The 21,246-nt window shown below is 40.7% G+C and overlaps 1 protein-coding gene across 4 annotated transcripts in view; it reads left to right on the top strand.

Annotated features, from left to right (window-relative positions):
* MPP3 (MAGUK p55 scaffold protein 3) overlaps positions 1 to 21,246 on the top strand; it is a 104,131-nt gene that overhangs the window by 47,670 nt on the left and 35,215 nt on the right. For all 4 annotated transcript variants that reach the window (XM_088143513.1, XM_088143510.1, XM_088143512.1 and 1 more), the window contains exons 6-10: positions 480 to 617; positions 3,064 to 3,145; positions 4,911 to 4,996; positions 13,728 to 13,802; positions 15,191 to 15,387. In XM_088143513.1, the coding sequence (XP_087999639.1) occupies positions 480 to 617; positions 3,064 to 3,145; positions 4,911 to 4,996; positions 13,728 to 13,802; positions 15,191 to 15,387 (578 nt within the window). The remainder of the gene's footprint in view (positions 1 to 479; positions 618 to 3,063; positions 3,146 to 4,910; positions 4,997 to 13,727; positions 13,803 to 15,190; positions 15,388 to 21,246) is intronic.

Genomic DNA, 21,246 nt, shown 5'->3' with positions numbered 1-21,246 from the left:
TGGAAAGGTTGGATTTTGTTGTCAAATTGGCTTTCAGTGAACTGTCGCAGTTTTATTGTGAAAGCCTATTCACTGGCCTGTGTGGCTACAAATGGTGAACAGAAAAGTTGGGAAATAAAGCCAAACAGCTGACCTAGAATAAACATTTCTGCTTTCATCTTTTATTACAAAACTTGATCAACCTGGCACCTGCCAGACACGTTGGACTGTAGCTCTCCCCAACTTCTGTCATGTTGGCCATCGATTATGAGGAACATACTCCAGGGCACTGTTACTTTAAGAAAGCCTGGTCAAGTAGCTTGAAGTGGGGTCAGTGATGAAACAAAGCCCAGTGATAAGAAAGCATCTGCGCGGTTGTTTTTCTTTCAAACTAATTTAACTGCATTGCCCGGACACTGCAAGAGAGAAACCCTAATTGGTTCATGTTTTCACCTGCTTGTTATTTAACTGTTCTCTGTTTCCAATCTTGCTTTCTCAAGGCGATGCTTGTTGTTCATGACACTGTTGCCCAGAAGAACTTTGACCCTGTTCTCCCACCATTGCCGGATAATATTGATGATGATTTTGATGAAGAATCAGTGAAAATAGTTCGTCTAGTAAAGAATAAAGAACCTTTGGTATGTACGTATGATGCAGGTAAGAACAAAAAGCTCATGGTGTTCCAGTTGGGATTGAAATAACTACTGTATGCATGAAGTACGGGACATTTTTCAGAAGCAAAAGTGATTGCAGAGGGTAAAAACAAAACGGAAATGGAGAAGCAAAGATGGTTCTGGAGGGATGACTCTCCTTGGCACTGCTGCCTACCTCCAGCATGATTAACAGCTTCTCTCCTACCCATAAAATGTCCATATTTTCATATTTGGATGACACAGTAAGCCAAACACCATCTGACTTAGTATGTTGTGTAAGCATGGTGGTTCTGTGAAGACGTATTTTGACTCTTGCGCTCTGAACTGGCTGCCGATCAGGTTGATTAGTGATTCCATTCTAGTGTGATGGGAGAGAAAGAAATCCTTCTTTTTCTCCACACTTCCCAAGCTGGTGGCTTCCCACTTCCAGACTATCACGGACTTTTTAATACAGGGAGTTTGTGAAATGTAAGGAAGTGGGTAGGAAAAGGTTACCTTACTTTGTTATAATCTTATCCCCAATTTACAATAGGTATCAAATGCAAAAACTGTAACACTTTCAGATGATAGACCTTCAGATCACATTACACCTAGGATAGGCAATTGGTGTCTTCCACATATATTGGAAATGTACTTTCATTAAGTCAAACCAACATAGTCAATGGCAAGGCATTGTGGGAACTGTAGTCTAACTCCTGTTGTGCCCTTATTCAGCACCAGTTGTTTTGGTTGTCTGTTAAAATATAGATGCAAGTTAAGATGTTATTAGGCTTTAAAGTTCTAAAATATTTGGAACTTGTTTATCTGATAAATCAGCTGTCTGAGCTTTAACCTCAGCGTATGAAACCCTGGGTTTTGCTCAAACATTCAGATGTGAGTAAAGAGAGCAAATCTATTTGTTAAAGTCTGTCATTTTCTTATTTCTCCTATGTTAAATTAATTTGAATGTATTTCTACATGTTCCCCATTTTTTAAAGTCTATTTGAGAATTTATGCACATTTTCTTGAGCATTTTCCCACTAGTATACATATTTTCTGTGTATTTGTCTTATATACAGTACGTGTTTTGCCAGCCATGTTCTTGATATAATTTAAGTTGTGTGGATGTTCCCATAATAAGTATATATGCATTTCTGTATGTCATTTTTGAGATGTGAATTCAGTTGCAGAATTTATAAAAATAATTTCTCTGGCTGACTGCATCCATGTTCAGGAACAGGATGGGGAAATATGAAATGATCAAAGTACAGATAGTCCTCGCTTAGCAACCACAATTGAGACCAGCAACTCTGTCACTAAGTAACATGGTCGCTAAACAAAACATCACGTGACTGCAGCAGACTTACGATGTCACTTCTGGTGTGGTCGTTAAGTGAATCACTGCAGGTCTTTACGTGAGACATCATGTGACTATGACTTGTGATTTTACTGTCGGCTTCTCCATTGACTCTACTTGTTGAAAGCTGGCTGTGAAGCATGCAAATTGTGATCATGTGACCACAGGACACTGCAATGGTCATAAACACTTGCCAGTTGCAAAGTGCCCAAATCTTGATCATGTGACTATGGGATGTTGCAGTGGTCATAAATGTGAGGACTGGTCATAAAGTTACTTTTTCAGTGCCATCGTAACTTCAAACAGTTGCTAAACAGGTCAGTCATTAAGTGAGGTCTATCTGTAGCATAAAAATGTGAACTGGATGAATTTCTCCCTGTCTCTAGCAGTAACATCAGGGAATACCAAGATCTCCAGGAATGTCCTGGCTTTGGAATTATGTATAGCCCTCTCTTTATGGGTTACAAGAACTATGTATTGCAGTTTGCACTGGTTAATTTTAGAGTACCGTGCTTTTATCTGCTGCTGGTATTTTATTCATTCTATTTCAATGAATTGTGTATTGAATATTGTTATGGTACGGTTATTTTTAAAAGATGATGTAATCAACTTTGTAAGGACTTTTATCCTGAAAAAGTGAAAAATGTCATATTCCTATTGATAAACAATGCTGTTATTAACAAGAGAAAATACTCAGGGATCAGCTGGAATTGCAGCAGATGTAGCAGGACAGATCAAAGAAAACACTTCTTCACGCAGCGTACAGTTCATGGAATTCAGTTCTACAAGATTCAGCAATGAATCTTGGCTTGGGTTGTAGTAAAGTGGACCCAGCTGAATTCATGGAGGATAGAACCAGCCCTTGCTCTTAACTGTGACAGCTACATAGAATTTCCAGAGGCCATGTCAGAATGAATATTAATTGCTGAGGGGAGTCAAATGTGAGGGAATGCTGTAGTTTTGTTGAGGGTTCCCCTCAAGCTTGTATTTGGCCATTACGTATTGTGAGGTATTCTTTTAGGCTTAATTCACCAAGCCTACTCTGGGGGGCCAGGCAAGAGCTGTGCCTTGATGGGTCTTTTGTTTCCCTTTTAGGGTGCAACAATCAGGCGGGATGAGCACACGGGGGCTGTGATTGTGGCCCGCATCATGAGGGGAGGGGCAGCCGATCGCAGTGGTATGTTTCTCTAAACAGCAGAATTCTTTTTCGTAATTTCGCATGAGAGAGGGCAAGCCTTCTCTGAGTCAGCTTGGGATTTTTATTTTTGTATTCCCTGAAAAACACATGCGCTTTTATTTCTCTTCTACAGGATCAGGTGCAATGTCATAGTGTTGATGCTGGAAATGTTGGACGTTTTTGTATTGGAAGAATGGCATTTTTATCTATTCTTTCTTCCTGTCCTCTGAGTCTTGTATTATATCAAGACTGCTTTGCCGACACAAGCGAGCTCCTGTCAAGTTCGCTTCTAACATGCAGATACACTTGGATCCAAGCATGGAAAGAATGCATTTTTGTAGCCTGCAGAATTCAGGTTGAAGTTATAGGCCAGTGTTGTTCAAACTTGGCCACTTTAAGATGAGTGGACTTCAACTCCCTGGCTGGGGAATTCTGGGAGTTGAAGTCCACTCATCTTAAAGTGGCCAAGTTTGGACAACACTACTGTAGGCTATAAAAACATAATTTTGAGGGGTCCTGTGACTTGTTCCTTATTGATTATTGCCACAGGCAGCACCCAGAATTGTGTATGTTTCCCAAAGGTTATTCAAAATTATATTCCTTTGAGGGTTACCAGAGCCCTACCCGCAGTGTTTTGTAAAACAAATGAAAGGTGAAAGTTGAGTGAGATGATGGATATTATTGGCTAAATTGTTTGAATGAAGATTTAGCCAAGGGCTGAGTAAGTAGAGCAGTTCCAATTTTTGACAAAGGGGGCTGCAAGCTTCCTTTGAACTATAAAACAATTAGACATACAGTATATTTCAGCTAAATGTATATTAGATAGAAGATCATGATGTGATTGTGTGTTGAGAAGTGATACCTCTTCCATAATTACATCAAAGCTGTAGAAGCTCTAGTTCCACAGATACTTTTGGACTCTGCCAACCTACCAGTCTCAGCCAGCAAGGCCAGGATATGGTGATGTAGTCCAGCGACAAGAAATCAATAAATATTTTTCTTTCACATTCTGCAGAGGAGAAGCCAACTCAGTAATTAGGAACAAAGAACCTATTATATAAAATGATAAATTTCAGATTATAATTTTATAATCCGCATCCCAGCCTCCTCCTAAGGCAGGACTGGGCTGGGTTTTTTTAGTTATTTTCATTCTTCAGGGACTACAGAGGTGCTTGGTGGTAATACAGTGGGCAAGCTGAATTTTAAAAATACAGATTTTTAGCTCAGATTTTTTTTTAAAAAAAGCAGAAAATAGATTGGGTAATTCTGCTATAGGCTTAGTGCATCCAGTTACTGCCAAAATGGAATAAGGAGAGAGATTGTGTCTAGAAACCTCCATTTTGCTGCCACTTCTGGTGGCTTAATCCTAGGGCTTCCTGGAACTGTCAGAATAAGTCTGGAGACACACATGGTTGCTGGCCCTGGATTGCTGGCCAAGACTCTCCATCTCTTCACCTAGCACTTTTCTCCTTACAACAACATGGAAACATGAGAGAGTGACTGGTTTAAGATCACCTAGTGAGCTTCACGGATGAGTAGGGATTCTGCACATGAAACTGTTGAATTTGGCAGAATAAGGAAACTTTGAGTTTAATGTTCTATTGTTCTGGTCCCAGGCTCTGAAATTGGCTTTTGGTGGCATTTCTTATTTGGGACAGGACTTGCTTCTCTGCTGTGAGCCATCAGATTTGCTGCAGGCAAAGTGTGGAGCTTTTGCTGCTTAGAATAGATGGTTGACCTCATATTTTTCTTGTTTCCCTCCTAGGTCTTGTCCATGTTGGAGATGAGCTGCGGGAAGTCAATGGAGTTGCTGTGCTTCACAAACGACCGGAAGAAATTAGCCAGATTTTGGTTTGTTTGGGCTTTTCCACACATAGGTATTGTTCACAAGACACATTGAACCATACATTGCCAACTGCATTTTGGCTGGTACACTGGGCAAACCCAGACGCTGTGGTTAGATTATGGTTCAGTCGGTCATGTGAACTCAGAAAATAGAAACCAAAATTAAATTAATCAAGGGAAATTGGTAATGGTAGCTTGCTTAAGACTGTAATTACATACCAACCTACCTGGGAATAAGTATGTTTGGATTCATTGGGACTTACTTTTGAATACATTCTGATAAGTAACTCTATTTCTCTACACTTGAATGGTCAACTAAGTAAAAAGATGTCATGATGATTTGGGCAGTATATTTTTAAAGTAAGTCTATTATTTTACTACAATTCCTCCTTTGCTTGAGGTCCTCAACCAGAGACTGGATGGTCATCCTGGTCATCTCTCAGAGATGCTACAGTGGCTTGAGCACTGAGCAGCGGGTTGGACTGGGTGATTTCTGGATATTTTCCCACTTTGATTCTGCTTATAAAAACCTGCTGCTGGTAGACCTTTCTTTCTTTGTCTCTCTTATGCACTCACAGGATGCCTGCTGCAATAGTGTACATCTGAATTATTTTAGAAAGAAGGAACAGTTGTTGTTCTCCCTAAATTAAATAACCCATTTAATATATATGTACATTTTATAAGTTGGCTAAAATGTGCATGATCAACATTTTTCAGATTGATAAGTGAGAAGGCAACTCAGTCCTAGTTGCCAGAAAGAGAGAAAAAAAGTTACTTTCTTACTGAATTAGTAAAATTGCATTTCCTTGTGATTTTTCAACACAGTGTCTCCTCCTGCTCATGCTTATACCTTGTGAATCATTCAATTTGCAGAACTAAACTAATGTCCTAACTCAGGATCTTTTAGTCATGGTATCTTTCCTCAGTCCCAGTTCTCTAATGTATTCATGAACAGGCTGCTCTGCGAGAGAGCCATAGCAGGTATATCCCAGCAGATTCATGATCCCTCCTCCTCCTCCTCCTCCTCATTTTACAAGATCCAACTGTATTGGGAGGTAATTTTTTTTCACATTGGCAAAGGATCATATTCCGTGGTAAAGCAAAAGCTTTGCATTCAGAAGATCCAAGTTTTGATTTCCATACTGCCAGTTAAAAAGGATGAAGTAGCAGATGAATTAAAAAAAAAACCTTATTCCACTTGAAATCTTGGAGAAGTTTGCTAGTAACAATAGGCAACACTGGGATTCGTGGAGAAATACTCTTGTCCTAGTGTAAGTTTCACTGATGGGTTTCCTATGCTTCTAAAGAAAAACTTACTGTTATTCCTGTTAGGGATAGGAATTTGGGGGCCTGGTGGGTAGGTTTGTAATTTTAAGACTATGTTATAAGTGCTCTCACAAAATGACTGCCAAGGTGAATGTGGCCAGACACAAACCATGCATTTACCCAAAGGCAAACTAATGAGATAGCTTTCCGCCTAGAGCTTCCATGTCTGGGCTGCAGAAATACTGATAACCAGCAGATGGCAGGAAATAGTTACCATTTTTCAGTATGTCTCTGTTGCCATCTAGTGGCTTTTTCAGAATTTTGCAGCCTGGATCTGGTTGCATCTCAGCCATTAAGATTTATCTAGGGCTACCACATGGGTTGCACATTCTGGATAATCACAAAAAAGGAGCAGAAAATTTATTATAGCTCTTTGCTACAATGTAATGGTTGTCCAGATGTTTGCAGCCCAAGTCTAGTAGCCCAACTCTAATCCTCTAGAGAACTGTCTATGATCCAAATTTAGGTTTGTCTTTTTTATTGGATAGGCTGACAAAGTGACACCATTGCTATCCAATATTTATTTGACAAGGTAGCCTTTGGGACCCAGAAACAGTCTGGAAAATAAAGAAAATGTTGGAGGCTCGTAGTCTGCTTGGAGCATGTCAGCTTCTCACTCAATTTTATTTAATTATGTGAAAGCAGAAAGGACAGGGCATCTGGCGAGCAGCAGTGGAAGAAGCCTCTGTAGGTACATAGCTGTGAACATGGCACTTGCTGACAACCACTCCTAGCATTCCTTCAAACGGAACATAATTTACTACGGGTTAGTCCCCCAACATTTCTTTAGAGCATTCATTGTTCAGTATCATACTACATCCCCTCAGTACTATGTACTTGTTAAGACAAGTAGTTGTGCTAAGAACGCAAATAGGCCATTGTCTCTGTCCATAACTGATTTTTGTGTTCTATAAGAGCCTTATAGCCGGGAATATGACTCTCCAGTCATCCCAGCAATGTTGAGACCTATTTACTCTCTCTCAGCTTTAATTATGGAGTCACAAGGCACACCTCTTCCATGCCAGAGAGGAAATGACATGCTTGGTGACTCCTACTCAGAGCAGCCAAAAATAAGATACACATAGCTGTTGCAATTGCTAATGACATTCTCAAGGTCCCTTCCGAATTAAGTAAGCATTGGAGCAATTGGCGAGCAGGAATACAGAGTCACCAAGGACACCTGAACCATGAGGGTTGTTTTTCTTTCTTTTTAAAGGAAATGGGGGGGAAAAGCAACAAATACCCTTTATTCCTCCATTGTCATCACAATGAAAAGCAGGATGTTCTAAAAAGAGGGTCATAAAGGAGTGTTTTCTCTGGAGCCAGCATGTTCTGCAATTAAGTGTAGATGTCGGTATTGGGACAGTATTGTGTTGCAATTTATTGGAAGAATTAATGGAAGTTCCTTAGTTTAATGGTGGAAGAGAGAAATTGTTAGTCAACAATTTCAGGCTTAGCTCCTGGCATCTCTAGGTAATGGGCTTGGAATCTCTAGGATTTCTATTAAAAGGGATTCAGAAGGATCAGCAGATAAATTTGCCCAAACACTCTTAACTGGGATATGGAATCAACCAAATTCCTTAGTTTACTCAATATGCTAATCATAAAGTAACCAAACAGATTTACAGTAGTTTGAACAACTCGTTAAGCCACATGTGTACAAAACCCCCCCCAACAATCAAGGTTAAAACTAACCAAAGTTATCATATTGTGTAAATGTAGCTGATAGGGCTATAACTGATTTGATTAAGTAGGCTATATGAACTGATCCATCGGGTCAGTCAGAGCATCTAATACTGGGCAACACAACATAACTATATGGACTAAGACCAACTTAGCATAAAGCAACTTTATTTACTAGGGTCTCCTGAACCAACAAAGTTCTTCTGAGTTAGGCATGGAAACAAACATTAGATTCCCCCTCCCCCCTCCCCACAAAGCCTACTACAACTGCAGGTGAGGTTTTGAAACCCCTACATTTTTCAATTCAGAATAAAACCTAATCCATTCAAGGGGGGGGGGGGGGAAACAGCTGCTTTCAGTGGTCCCAAAAATATGCCTTTCTCCTTTCATGCAAGGTGTACTGAAGTAGGTGCTGGCAGGACTAGGGTTAGCAATTGCCATGGACCCTGGGGGAATTAATTGCCTGTGGGTCATTCCTGAACCCCTCTAGGAATGAACACAACTGACACTTTTTAATCTTAGCTGTGAAAATGCATTGCTGGCTATCGCTAAAAATTTGGCATTCACATTTAAGCCCGGATTGAAGGACACAGCCAAGGGAGTATAATCCTGTTTTTTGATTAACCAGAATTAAGTTTCAATATGTTTTAAAATAATATTTTTTAGAAAAATTTGCTATCCTGTTGGGTCATTTTATAAGGCTACAGTCCTAGAGTGCCTTTCTCCTACTTATGTGGGAGTAAAGCTATAATAAGCTGTTTATTTTCAGTTCTTGCCTGTTTTGCATATGTTTATTTCTCTGTTCATTCTGTCCTGCTTATGCAGAAATCTGTTTATTCCAGAAAAAAAAATCTACAGGAAGGTTCTTTGATGTTTATACGCCTTTTACTGTAATGTACACATTTTAGCATGTTAGTATAAAATATGCATTCCTATAAATATTTTGCTTTGTTTTGCAAGTAAAGAACAATTATTATAATACTAGGGACAGTACAGAATTCAGGACACGAAATACCTTTTGATGCATACATTACTTTAGGAAGCAGAAATCAGTTTCAAAATAGGCAGAACAGAATTCTTAAAATCCTTTTTAGTAATAAGCCCATCAGAAAGCCTTGGGATTTGCGGTGTTTTGGAGGAGACACATAAATCATTGCACTGTTAGGCTTTAGTTTTGGGGAAAATATTTCACTAACATTTGTTGGGATTATAGTTCCCCAAATACTCAGCTATTGCCTCGGCCATGTTGGGTAGGAATTCTAGGAGTTGAGATTATTTCTGGAGGGCAGCATATTGTGGAAAGTGACTGTGCACTTTCACATGGGAGAAAATCATATAGCACCGAGTTGATTTTAAGTAGGTATATATAAGATTAAACTGTTTATCTATTAACGTTAAAACAAATCCTATAGCCAAGAGAATTGGTTGGCCAGAATTGGACCACAAAAATGTGGACAATCCCTTGACGACAGAGATGTAGAAAACTCTTTGGTGCCATCCAGACTAGTGGTGGTCTGGAGTTTGCATCCCAGTCCTGTCTACAAAAGGAAAGTACTGTAGGCTTTCACTGTTCCTGTCTAAAGAATAAATTCAAAGATGCCTCTGATTTTTTTTTTTTCTGGGGACTAGAACAAGAGAATGTTCTGTGTGCCTTTTAAAAAGAATTTAAGCAGGGGTACAATTTACAACACCTTAAAGAACTTGGCAGCTGCATTAGCAAAGCGGAATGTACTTGTGTGGGAGAGAGGAAAGGAGTGGGAGAGGGAAGATTGAAAGGACCAGGAGAAAGAGAAGGATAAAGGAGCAGCTCTACCCATTTTTGGCTTTTGCCCTACTCACTTTGGGCCTCAGTTGTCCCCACTGCTAATATATGTCCCTGAGATTAGGGGTGGGGAACTTGTGACCCTCCTGGCATTGTGGAATAGTAACTTTCAGCATTCCTCATGGAGGCCGGGTTCCGTGCAGCATCTAGGGAGCCGTAAGCACTTTTGCCTAAGAAATCTTCCCTCCCCAACAAAGCAGGAAACATGGCATTAAAACATCCCCTATTCCTGCTATGTAACTTACTTGGGGTAAATTCTGGCTGAATTCAGTGGGGCTTATATTTTACTATACATGCATAAGAGTGCATTATACACTTACAAAGTAATTCGCTAAGCGCTCAAAACAAGATCCTGTTGTTCTGTACGGTGACATGCCCTCAATCTCTGTGTGTTAACTGTATTTATTACCATCACATCAGTCCTGTGCATGCTTTTGCAGAAGATGCAGGCAGGTCCTCTTAAAACACATGGCTAACTGAATAGTGAAAATGAGCTGGAGGGGAATTTGTTCTACTTCACTTGGAAACAAGAAATCCAGAACTTTTATGAATAGGCCCATTAATGTGAAAAACATTGCAGGCAACTGATACCAGTCATTCCAACCTCGTTCGTAGGAAGAGAGGAGATGTTCTCCCCCTCCCTCTGCCTTAACTATACAAGCTTCCTCAACAGAGGAATTCAGAACTGTCAAGATTTACGATGCAAGCGCTTGAAAATCTTTTAAGCTTTGATGTGGAGAGTTTGGGGACGACAAAAAGCTGTCTTGTGGCTCTTTTGCAAAAGTGCCTTGTCTGTTTAGCATTGCAATATGGTGTGTGCAAACTGCCATTTGTGTTTGGACGTTTGGTTATAACTGAACAGGAGAAAAGCAGTGTGTGAAACATGGTTATTACCTTTTAGAATAGACAGAGTGAGGCCAACCTGAAATGCTTGCACTCTTTAGAGCAGTGTTTCTCAGCCTTGGCAACTTGAAGATGCATGGACTTCAACTCCCAGAATTCCACACATTTTCAAGTTGCCAAGGCTGAGAAACATGGCTTTAGAGTCTATAGCGGTGTTCACACAACATGTTCAACCTTGTCACTCAGTTACCCATTTTAATAATTTAAGTATTAATTCACTGTGTATAGCCGCCTCCTTGGCATGCAACTCAGCAGAGGATGCACAATTAAAAACAACAAATAACCCACAAAGAATGAAATATAACTAGAGACTGTGAGTTCTAGGCCTCCCTTAGGCCTGAAAGCCAGCTGTGTGACTTTGGGCCAGTCGCTCTTTTAGCCCAACTCACCTCACAGGGTGGTTGTGGTGAGGAACATAGGACACGGGCATATTCAGTATGTTTACCTCCTTGAGTTATATATAAAAAAGGCAGGATAAAAACCTAATAATAGTAATAATAATAATATAGGGTGCTAGAGAGTTTCTGGGTTTGCACATTATATTGGGCAGTACATTGAACTATTGAATTACAAACTAACCCAAAGGGCTTATAGTAATTTGCCCTGTATGCTAAGCTAGCCCTCGAAATAAACAAATTTAACCAAGCGTTGTACAACTTGGATAAGCCTGTTGTGTTAGTTCAGCCCCGCCTTCTGCTTGGTGCAGGGTTTGTGGTACAGAAGTTAGTTATGATACTTCTGATGGACAGCTGTCCAGTCTCTTCCAGAATCGCCCAGCAAAAGAGAACAAGGGAAAAGTGACTATTCACTAATGTTCCAAATGGTATATTTATAAGACATGGATAAATAATGCAAATCCCATGGGATTAATTTGCATATTTTCTTTTTATATTTGCTAGCTGTGATCATCTTATGATTGAAAAAAAAAACTTGCTGAATAATTATTGTCCCTCTCCGATTACACTGACAGGTTTTTTTTAATATCATTAAGAGAAAATAAAGGCTGTCTTCACAGGACACATTTAGTGGGTTAAGAAGAGGGTTTGCATGTCTTATGAACACCGTGTTTCAATACTTTGGTGAGAGAGGCTAGATTGTTTAATCCAGGGCAGTGTTTTGGATTAAAAACTAACTTCCTAATCAGCCACATAGTCCAAATAGAAAAGAAGATTAATAGAGATGGTGTACACACTTCCTGCTGCTGACATACAGACTGATTCATAGACTATCTCACCCCTAATTTGAGCTTCTCTAGAAACTTGGTCTCTTTCCAACCTGGATCAGGCACCACTCGTTTTAAAAAAATACCCCCTTTTTTTCCTTCCTTCAGGCAAAAAGAAGTGACAGACTAAAGTCAATCTGGTCTAGTGGCTAAAGTGCTGGGTTAGAATCCAGGAGACTGTGAGATCTAGTCCTCCCTTAGGCCTGAAAGCTGGCTGGGTAACATTGGGTCAGTTACTCTCCCTCAGCCCACCCCACCCCACAGGGTTGTTGTTGTGGGGAAAATAGGAAGCAGGAGCATGAAGTATGTGCACTGCCTTGAGTTAACAAAAAATAAAGGCAAAATAAAATCTAATAAATAAATAGTGGCTGGCAGTGTGTGTTCACCACTGAAGTGTGCAATGCAGTGTAATCCTAGATGTGAGTCCCAGTACATTCAATTAGACTTCTTCCAGGTAACCATAGGTATGCAGTTGTATGCAAGTAAAAATAGTAAGACTAAGATTTTTCACTTTCTGTTTTCTGTACTTTGTAAGTTGACATTCTGCAGAATTAGGAAGCCATTGCATTGACTTGACTGCAATTTCTTCCCCCAAGAAAATAATCTTAACCAGCCCTACCTAGGTATGCTGGGGACTGAATCTTGGACCTTTTATATATAAAATATATGCAACGCTACAGTTTTACCCAAAGAAGAGAATTGCAGGTTACAAACTGCAGAGCCAAACTGCTGATGCTTGAGATTCACATTAGGCAGAGGAGGACAAAAAAGAAAAGACCCAAATGTATTCATAATGTTCACTCTGGCAAACTTTGAGAGCAGAAAATCATTTGAAATCAAATCAGATTGCATTACGGAATAGGTAAAAGATTGGTTGTTGCAGCTCCTAAATTAAAATTGTCTCCCCAAACTGGTAGATAACTTAGATGCCACTTAGCTTTTTCCTCCCCCTCCCCCCCTTCCCCTTCCCCCTTCTCCCCTTTAGTCCCATGCATTTTAGATTAGAAAACATCAGGGCCGGGATGGTGTCTCTTGATTGATCTCTCAGAGCCTTTCCAGACCAGGAGTGGAGTATAAACGCCACCCAGAATCACTGACTTTGTGAGATGGGTGGCTATATAAATTAGACAAATAAACAAATAAAACAGTTGCTCTAAGAAAATAAATTAGTAGACTTTCTTTCCTCTAAGAGCATTTAGGGTACCTTCTACAGTATTAAGGGCGTGCCATTTTAACACCAACCTTCAGAACTGGACTGAGTTGTCTGGCCTAAGATACCTCATAGTTAGTCTCGGAGCTGAATTAACCATGTTGAGTAAGGAATTTGAACCTAGGACTTTGTGATTTATTTTTGTCACACTGCTTCTGGCTTACAGACAATGGCTGTACCTAGCAACTGAGAGCAATCAGTTTCTTTTACATAAACCTTTTGCTGCTTAGAAAAGGCATCCTTCCAGGGGAATGTTTCTGACTTATCATCCTTTAGTTTCTTCTAGCCACTGAATAAAGCCACATGAGTTTTAGAAATCCAAAAATATTTGACTTCCTGGGGATGGAGCACTTGCTTTGCACAGTGTCCCAGATGTCCCCAGCATTTCCAGGTAGGGCTGGAGAAGATAGACTGCTTTGGAGAGCCAATGCCGATGAGACTAAATATTTATCAAGCTCCCCAGACCAGTGGTCTCACTCAGTGTAAGGCAGATGGAGGTAGATCTCAGTGGTGTTTGTAGATGCAGTGTGATTTCTGTAAAGAGGGCAACACGGAGTTATTTTTCTTGCAGGCTCAATCCCAGGGATCAATAACACTGAAAATAATTCCAGCCATCAAAGAAGAAGATCGCCTGAAGGACAGCAAGGTAAGAGAGCCTGTTGACATGTGAAAACATTACAAACTTATATAGATGTTCTTCTAAACATGTGTTCCTGTTCTAAGCATGTTTAATGGGATTGGGTAGCCTGGTACTTCCCATGTGTGTGAAGACTGCCACTCCTAGACTTCTTAGCCTCCATAGCTTTTGTCCAAGTTGGCAGGGAATTGTGGGGGTTGTCAAATATGTTGGGGGTAGGTGTGCCCATCTTAGGAATGGCAGGGGTAGGCTATCCCAGAGCCTTAGAGTTTTTCAAACTTGGCAACTTTAAGATGTATGGACTTCAACTCCCAGCATGCTGGCTGGGGAATTCTAGGAGTTGAAGTCCACACAACTTAAAGTTGCCAAGTTTGAAAAGCACTGCTTTAGTCAAATATTCCTGAAGGATGGGCTGGAATCATTTGTATGTTTGTACTTATTTGAACAATGTTCCCAGCTTGTTAAAAATGCTGAGATCTGCCCTCTGTCTATTTGGAGAATTCTTGTGACTTCCAGGCCAGAGCTGCAAGTCTGCAGTACTCTAAACAATTTGGTTTCAAATAGTTTTAGTGTCCTGAGCACATATCAATCCTATCCCCTGGGGATTTCTATGGAAACCGGATTTTGCATGAGGACACCATGGCAATCTAACTGGTTTGAAACTAATTTTCCTTTCAAGTGCAGATTTGGAAAATGGAGTGGAAAGGGTACAATTCTGGTGGGTGGGGAGTTGAGGCAGTTCAACTGATTTCTGGACTCTGGGAGGAACAGAAGTGTTGTGAGGAGGTGATAACCACAGTGGCAGTGACAGCTTTCTCTTTTTTCCCCTTCTTAGAGTTTAAAAGTGTCACTGGCAGTGGCAGCATATATAATTTTTTTTTTCTGCTTAAAAGCACCAGCGAAACACCAGCTGCCATTTATTTCCCCCCTCTACCTTTCAAGAATGGACTTGGAATAATGCTAGCAATAAATTAGCTAGTTAATTGGTTTTACAGGTGGCAGGTTTTTGTTTTTTTTTTTAAGTCTGCCACCACATCAAACCCTGCTTTTCTAAAAAGTGTAAAAGAGTGGGGATTAGGGGGAGAGGAGGAAGCTGTTCTCCCAAACTACTCAAAATTATTGAATTATTTACACAAATCTGTGAATGGGGGTGGTGAGCTGAGGAAGGAACAGTTTGTCCCAGTCATTTTTGCATATATATCTCTTTTATCCTTCTCCACTTTGAGTATCATTATTTTTTCATCTTTTTTTTTTTAATTTGTTTTCATATCCCTAAAGCTCTGAGTGCTATGGGTTCGGAATGCAATCCATATACATTTCTGTAGCTTTTCTTCATCTGCATGAAATTGTAGGAAAGCTGTAACTATGGTCACGGTTATCTTTCTTTCATCTGGTAGGTATTCATGAGAGCCCTGTTCTCCTACAATCCAAAAGAGGATAAAGCTATTCCATGTCAGGAGGCAGGACTACCATTTCAGAGAAGGCACATCTTAGAAGTGGTGAGCCAAGATGACCCAACGTGGTGGCAGGCCAAACGTGTGGGTGACACAAACCTTCGGGCAGGGCTGATTCCTTCTAAGCAGTTCCAAGAAAGGTGAGTTGGGAAGAACAATGGCTTGATGTGCAAGACCTGGATTAGTAATATGGTAAACAAAGCTGTGTCTCAGTTCAGACATAAATCAGATCGTGGTTTATTTTTATGAGGGCAGCTCATGAGTATTCTCACTTGTACATTTCTCCTTCCCTCAAGTGACACAAAGGAAGCAAGGAACTTGTGTTTCCAGTGGTTGCTAGCACGCGCGCATGCACATGCTCTCTCTCTCTCTCTCTCTCTCTCTCTATCTGTCTATATATATATTCCCCCCCCCCAATGTAGCAATCCAGAATTTTCACAAGCCATAGTTGGCTCTATTTTTAGATAGAGTGATGGTGACAAAGGGTGGGGCAACACTTAGCTTTTCCTCCCAAGCTCTCCAACCATTTCTATTTCTTGGAGAATAGCTATGTGTAGTAGACAGTGTCCTGGACTGTCTAACTAGGTGGTCACTTACTTACTGAAGTAAGATTCAACTACCATCCTGCTTTCTATACTCAGAACAGAGTGCAGATGGCTTCTTATCCTTGGCCTAAGCCACAATATATTTTGGGCCAGCTCTGGCACAAACCAAATTTTGACTGCAGACTAGGACGCCTAACAAAATTTAAATAATTTACTGGGTTCCAGATTTGAGGAGAAAGTAGCTACGTGGAGGTGAATAACTGACTATGGTTTTTAATGGCTCAACATGAAATAGTCGATCTTCTCCCTGCTCCCTGTGTGGCACCTTTGGGGCCATAGATGCAGAGAAGTGCCCTGGATTAGATATGCTAATACCCCATTATGGTATGACTAGGAAAAGGGCTTGTTTTAAGCGGCTGGGCCAAAGCCTATAGGACGTTCAGCTGTGGATGTATCTGGAAGTGAAAAGAAGGTCCGATGCTGTAAAGAACAATATTGTATAGGTACCTGGAATGTAAGATCTATGAACCAAGGTAAGCTGGACGTGGTCAAACATGAGATGACAAGATTGAACGTCGACATCTTGGGAATCAGCGAATTGAAATGGACGGGAATGGGTGAATTTAATTCAGGTGACCATTATATCTACTACTGTGGCCAAGAAACCCTTAGAGGAAATGGAGTTGCACTCATAGTCAATAAGAGAGTGGGAAAGGCAGTAATGGGGTACAACCTCAAAAACGACAGAATGATCTCAGTGCGTATCCAAGGCAAACCATTCAACATCACAGTAATCCAAGTCTATGCCCCAACCACTGATGCCGAAGAAGCTGAAGTTGACCGGTTCTATGAAGACCTACAACACCTTCTAGAACTAGCACCAAAAAAAGATGTCCTTTTCATCATAGGGGATTGGAATGCTAAAGTAGGAAGTCAAGGAGTAATCGGAATAACAGGCAAGTTTGGCCTTGGAGTTCAAAATGAAGCAGGACAAAGGCTAATAGAGTTCTGTCAAGAGAACAAGCTAGTCATAGCAAACACTCTTTTCCAACAACACAAGAGACAACTCTACACATGGACATCACCAGATGGTCAATACCGAAACCAGATTGATTACATACTTTGCAGCCAAAGATGGAGAAGCTCTATACAGACAGCAAAAACAAGACCAGGAGCTGACTGTGGCTCAGATCATGAGCTTCTTACTGCAAAATTTAGGCTTAAATTGAAGAATGTAGGGAAAACCACTAGACCACTCAGGTATGACTTAGATCATATTCCTTGTGAGTACACAGTGAAGGTGATGAATAGATTTAGAGGATTAGATTTGGTAGACAGAGTGCCTGAAGAACTATGGACGGAGGTCCGTAACATTGTACAGGAGGCAGCAACTAAAACCATCCCAAGGAAAAAGAAACGCAAGAAAGCAAAACGGCTGTCTGATGAGGCTTTACAAATAGCTGTGGAAAGAAGGAATGCGAAAAGCAAGGGTGAAAGGGAAAGATATAAGCAACTGAATGCAGATTTCCAGAGAATAGCAAGGAGAGATAAGAAGGCCTTCTTAAATGAACAATGCAAAGAAATTGAGGAAAACAATAGAATGGGGAAGACTAGAGATCTCTTCAAGAAAATTGGAGATATGAAAGGAACGTTTAGTGCAAAGATGGGCATGATAAAGGACAAAAAAGGCAGGGACCTAACAGAAGCAGAAGAGATTAAGAAGAGGTGGCAAGAATACACAGAAGAACTATACAAGAAAGATCTTAATGTCCCTGATGTCCACGCTGGTGTGGTCACTGACCTTGATCCAGACATCCTAGAGAGTGAAGTCAAGTGGGCCTTAGGAAGCATTGCTAACAACAAAGCTAGTGGAGATGACAGTATTCCAGCTGAGTTATTTAAAATACTAAAAGATGATGGTGTTAAAGTGCTGCACTCAATATGCCAGCAAGTTTGGAAAACGCAACAGTGGCCACGGGATTGGAAAAGGTCAGTTTACGTTCCAATTCCAAAGAAGGGCAATCCCAAAGAATGCTCAAACTATCGCACAATTGCACTCATTTCACATGGTAGCAAGGTTATGCTCAAAATCCTACAAGCTAGGCTTCAGCAGTACATGAACCGAGAACTACCGGATGTACAAGCTGGGTTTTGAAGAGGCAGAGGAACTAGAGATCAAATCGCCAACATTCGCTGGATCATGGAGAAAGCATGAGAGTTCCAGAAAAACATCTACTTCTGCTTCATTGACTATGCAAAAGCCTTTGATTGTGTGGATCACAACAAACTGTGGCAAATTCTTAAAGAGATGGGGGTACCAGACCATCTTACCTGTCTCCTGAGAAATCTGTATGCGGGCCAAGAAGCAACAGTTAGAACTGGTCACGGAACAACCGATTGGTTCAAAATAGGGAAAGGAGTACGACAAGGCTGTATACTGTCACCCTGCTTATTTAACCTATATGCAGAGTACATCATGAGAAATGCCAGGCTGGAAGAATCACAAGCCGGAATTAAGATTGCAGGGAGAAACATCAATAACCTCAGATATGCAGACGATACCACCCTAATGGCAGAAAGTGATGAAGAACTAAAGAGCCTCTTGATGAGGGTGAAAGAGGAGAGTGCGAAAGCTGGCTTGAAACTCAACATTAAAAAAACTAAGTTCATGGCATCTGGACCCATCAATTCCTGGCAAATAGAAGGGGTAGAAATGGAAGCAGTAACAGACTTCATTTATTTGGGCTCCAAGATCACCGCAGACGGAGACTGCAGCCATGAAATTAAAAGACGCTTGCTCCTTGGGAGGAAAGCTATGGCAAACCTAGATAGCATATTAAAAAGCAGAGACGTCACCTTGCCGACAAAGATCCGCATAGTCAAAGCTATGGTTTTTCCACTAGTAATGTATGGCTGTGAGAGCTGGACCATAAAGAAGGCTGATCGACGAAGAATTGATGCCTTTGAACTGTGGTGCTGGAGAAGACTCTTAAGAGTCCCCTGGACTGCTAGGAGGTCAAACCAGTCAATCTTAAAGAAAATCAATCCTGATTGCTCATTGGAAGGATTGATAATGAAGCTCAAGCTCAGATACTTTGGACACCTAATGCGAAGAGAGGACTCTTTGGAAAAGACCCTGATGCTGGGAAAGATTGAAGGCAAAAGGAGAAGAGGACGGCAGAGGATGAGATGGTTAGATAGCATCACTGAAACAATGAACATGAAACTGAGCAAACTGAGGGAGGCAGTGAAGGACAGGAAGGCCTGGCGCAATATGGTTCATGGGGTCACGAAGAGTCGGACACGACTTAACGACTGAACAACAACAACAACAACAAAACTTAGGAAGCTTAGTGTAGGAAAAAGTGGTTTTTTAGGTATCCTGCTCCTAAGCTGGATTCTATAGGGCAGTGTTGTCCAAACTTGGCCACTTTAAGATGAGTGGACTTCAACAAAGCATGGCTGGCTGGGGAATTCTGGGAATTGAAGTCCACTCATCTTAAAGTGGCCAAGTTTGGACAACACTGCTATAGAGAATGACCAGTATTGTGAACTGTACCCCTGAAAGTGCTTGAAGGATAAATAATATGCATTCTAAATTAGCTTCATTTAGCACAAGTATAGCTGCAGTTTTTTGAGCTGGCTGTAGTTTGCAAAAAGCCTTCAAATGGCAATTTTAACACTTCTGTCAGCGTGATCAACTTTCCTTCCATCTTAAGTTTCTGCAACTGCACCTGGACTAGCAAGCAATTTCATCTCCTCTGAAAAGCAAGATGCAACTTGCCACTTGGAATTTTTCTTTTCTTAAAAATTGATTTTCATTATTAAGGAGGGAACAAATCAATCGTAATAGAAATGAATGTTCTGTGTATTGCCAACTGGCTGACTTCCATCTTTAATCACAGCATTTCCTTTGAATGTTCATCTTTGAATGGCTCCTCCTTCCTCTGCCTGTAGCAACTTAGTAGTAATAAAACTTGCAAGAGCAGTAGCAAAGAATATTGCCATGCTGCAGACATCTTTAAAATCTTTGTCCTTTTTATAGGCATTCACATACACAGGTTTAGCAAAAGAAGGGAGAAAGGAAGGAAACAGTGGTTCCTTCCCCTCCTCCTTTTGTATGAGGCATTGAGAATACCCAACTGCACCTTAACTCACACTCAGACTCGTTGAACAATGAAGTGCAGGATGAGTATATAACTCAGATCTGTCCAGCTTGAATCTCATATCTACCACTCCAGACTTGCTTATGTCTTCGTTCCAGGGCAGACTGTGAAGGTGGGTTGAGTGTTGAAGCAACAAAGCAGCACCATGGACAGCTCTAAGTGGAGCTGAACCAATTACAAACTAGTAGAATGTCCTTGAAATAATACAGACAGTCCCCTACTGTTCCAAGAGGCTGTTTAAGTCTGTTTTGTTCGCAAGTCCAACAAACTGTATCTGAAAACTGACTGGAGGGTTAAACTAGTGTCAAGTATAGAAATTCTCCTCAATAGTTCATATTCAGTTTGATAAGAAATAATTTGTGTTAGAAATTCAGAGAAGAGTGTTTCAAATAAATTTGCATGAGTGGGGTGTGGTCTTCTTGCATTTATTTAGTTACAAGGTAACCAAAAGGCAGGTGTGAATGTCCCCTACAGTCCTTTCAGGTACAGTCCTCTCCATCTGGTAGGTTTGTGCAATGCTTCATAAATAATTTGGAAAAGATCCTTTGAATACTGAACACTGTGCAGAGCAGAAGACTCCTTCTCTGCCACAGCAAATGGCTGAAGAATCAAGTACTGTACAGCCCCTTGAAAAAATTGAATGGGTGGAACTCTGCCTTGCCTGCAATCTATTTAAAAAGAGTTGAATGCACTTGGTTCAATAAATGTAGCTTTTCGTGCTTTAAAAAATTGCTGGTAGGTGCTACATTTATGGTTCTGCATGCTCTGAAGGAACTTTTCCAAATAATTTGTGAAATATTACATAGCTCTACTGTCGAGTAGTCTGCTGCCTTCTTGGTTTCCAACACTTCAGTTAAAACCCCAGGGAAGAATTCCTCCTGGGCAGTTTTAGTAAGGGTGCTATGGTGATTGTTAAGGAGAAATCCTATCCCTGGGAAATGGTTGGAGAACATCTCTGCCCCAAAGTGTGGTGGAGGATTTCAACAGCCATATGTGCCCAACCATAAATGCCAAACCAGTTCCCTTAGGGCTGATGGCATTTAATGTCTTGATGCAGCTTTGACTGCCTACTTTTTCCCATACAGGAAAAGTCATGAAATCTGTAAGGAAAAATGTGCCCTTAGTTACTCCAAATTGCTTCTCAAGAAAGAACACTGTGGGCTTCCTTTTCAGGAAAGCGCACATCTGTATAATTCAGGCTTCTTTCTTTTTCACCTATCCACAGAAAGATAACATTCGTTTGGAGCTCCATTAAGTTACCTGAACTTAGTTGCAGTTAAAATCAGTG

Source organism: Python bivittatus, unplaced genomic scaffold (genome assembly GCF_059951505.1).
Source record: "Python bivittatus isolate LINGU-HERP-01145 unplaced genomic scaffold, Pbiv_v1 ctg000410_np1212, whole genome shotgun sequence".
NCBI lineage: Eukaryota > Metazoa > Chordata > Lepidosauria > Squamata > Pythonidae > Python > Python bivittatus.
Note: the sequence above shows the minus strand (reverse complement) of the source record. Positions and strands in the feature narration are given on the sequence as shown.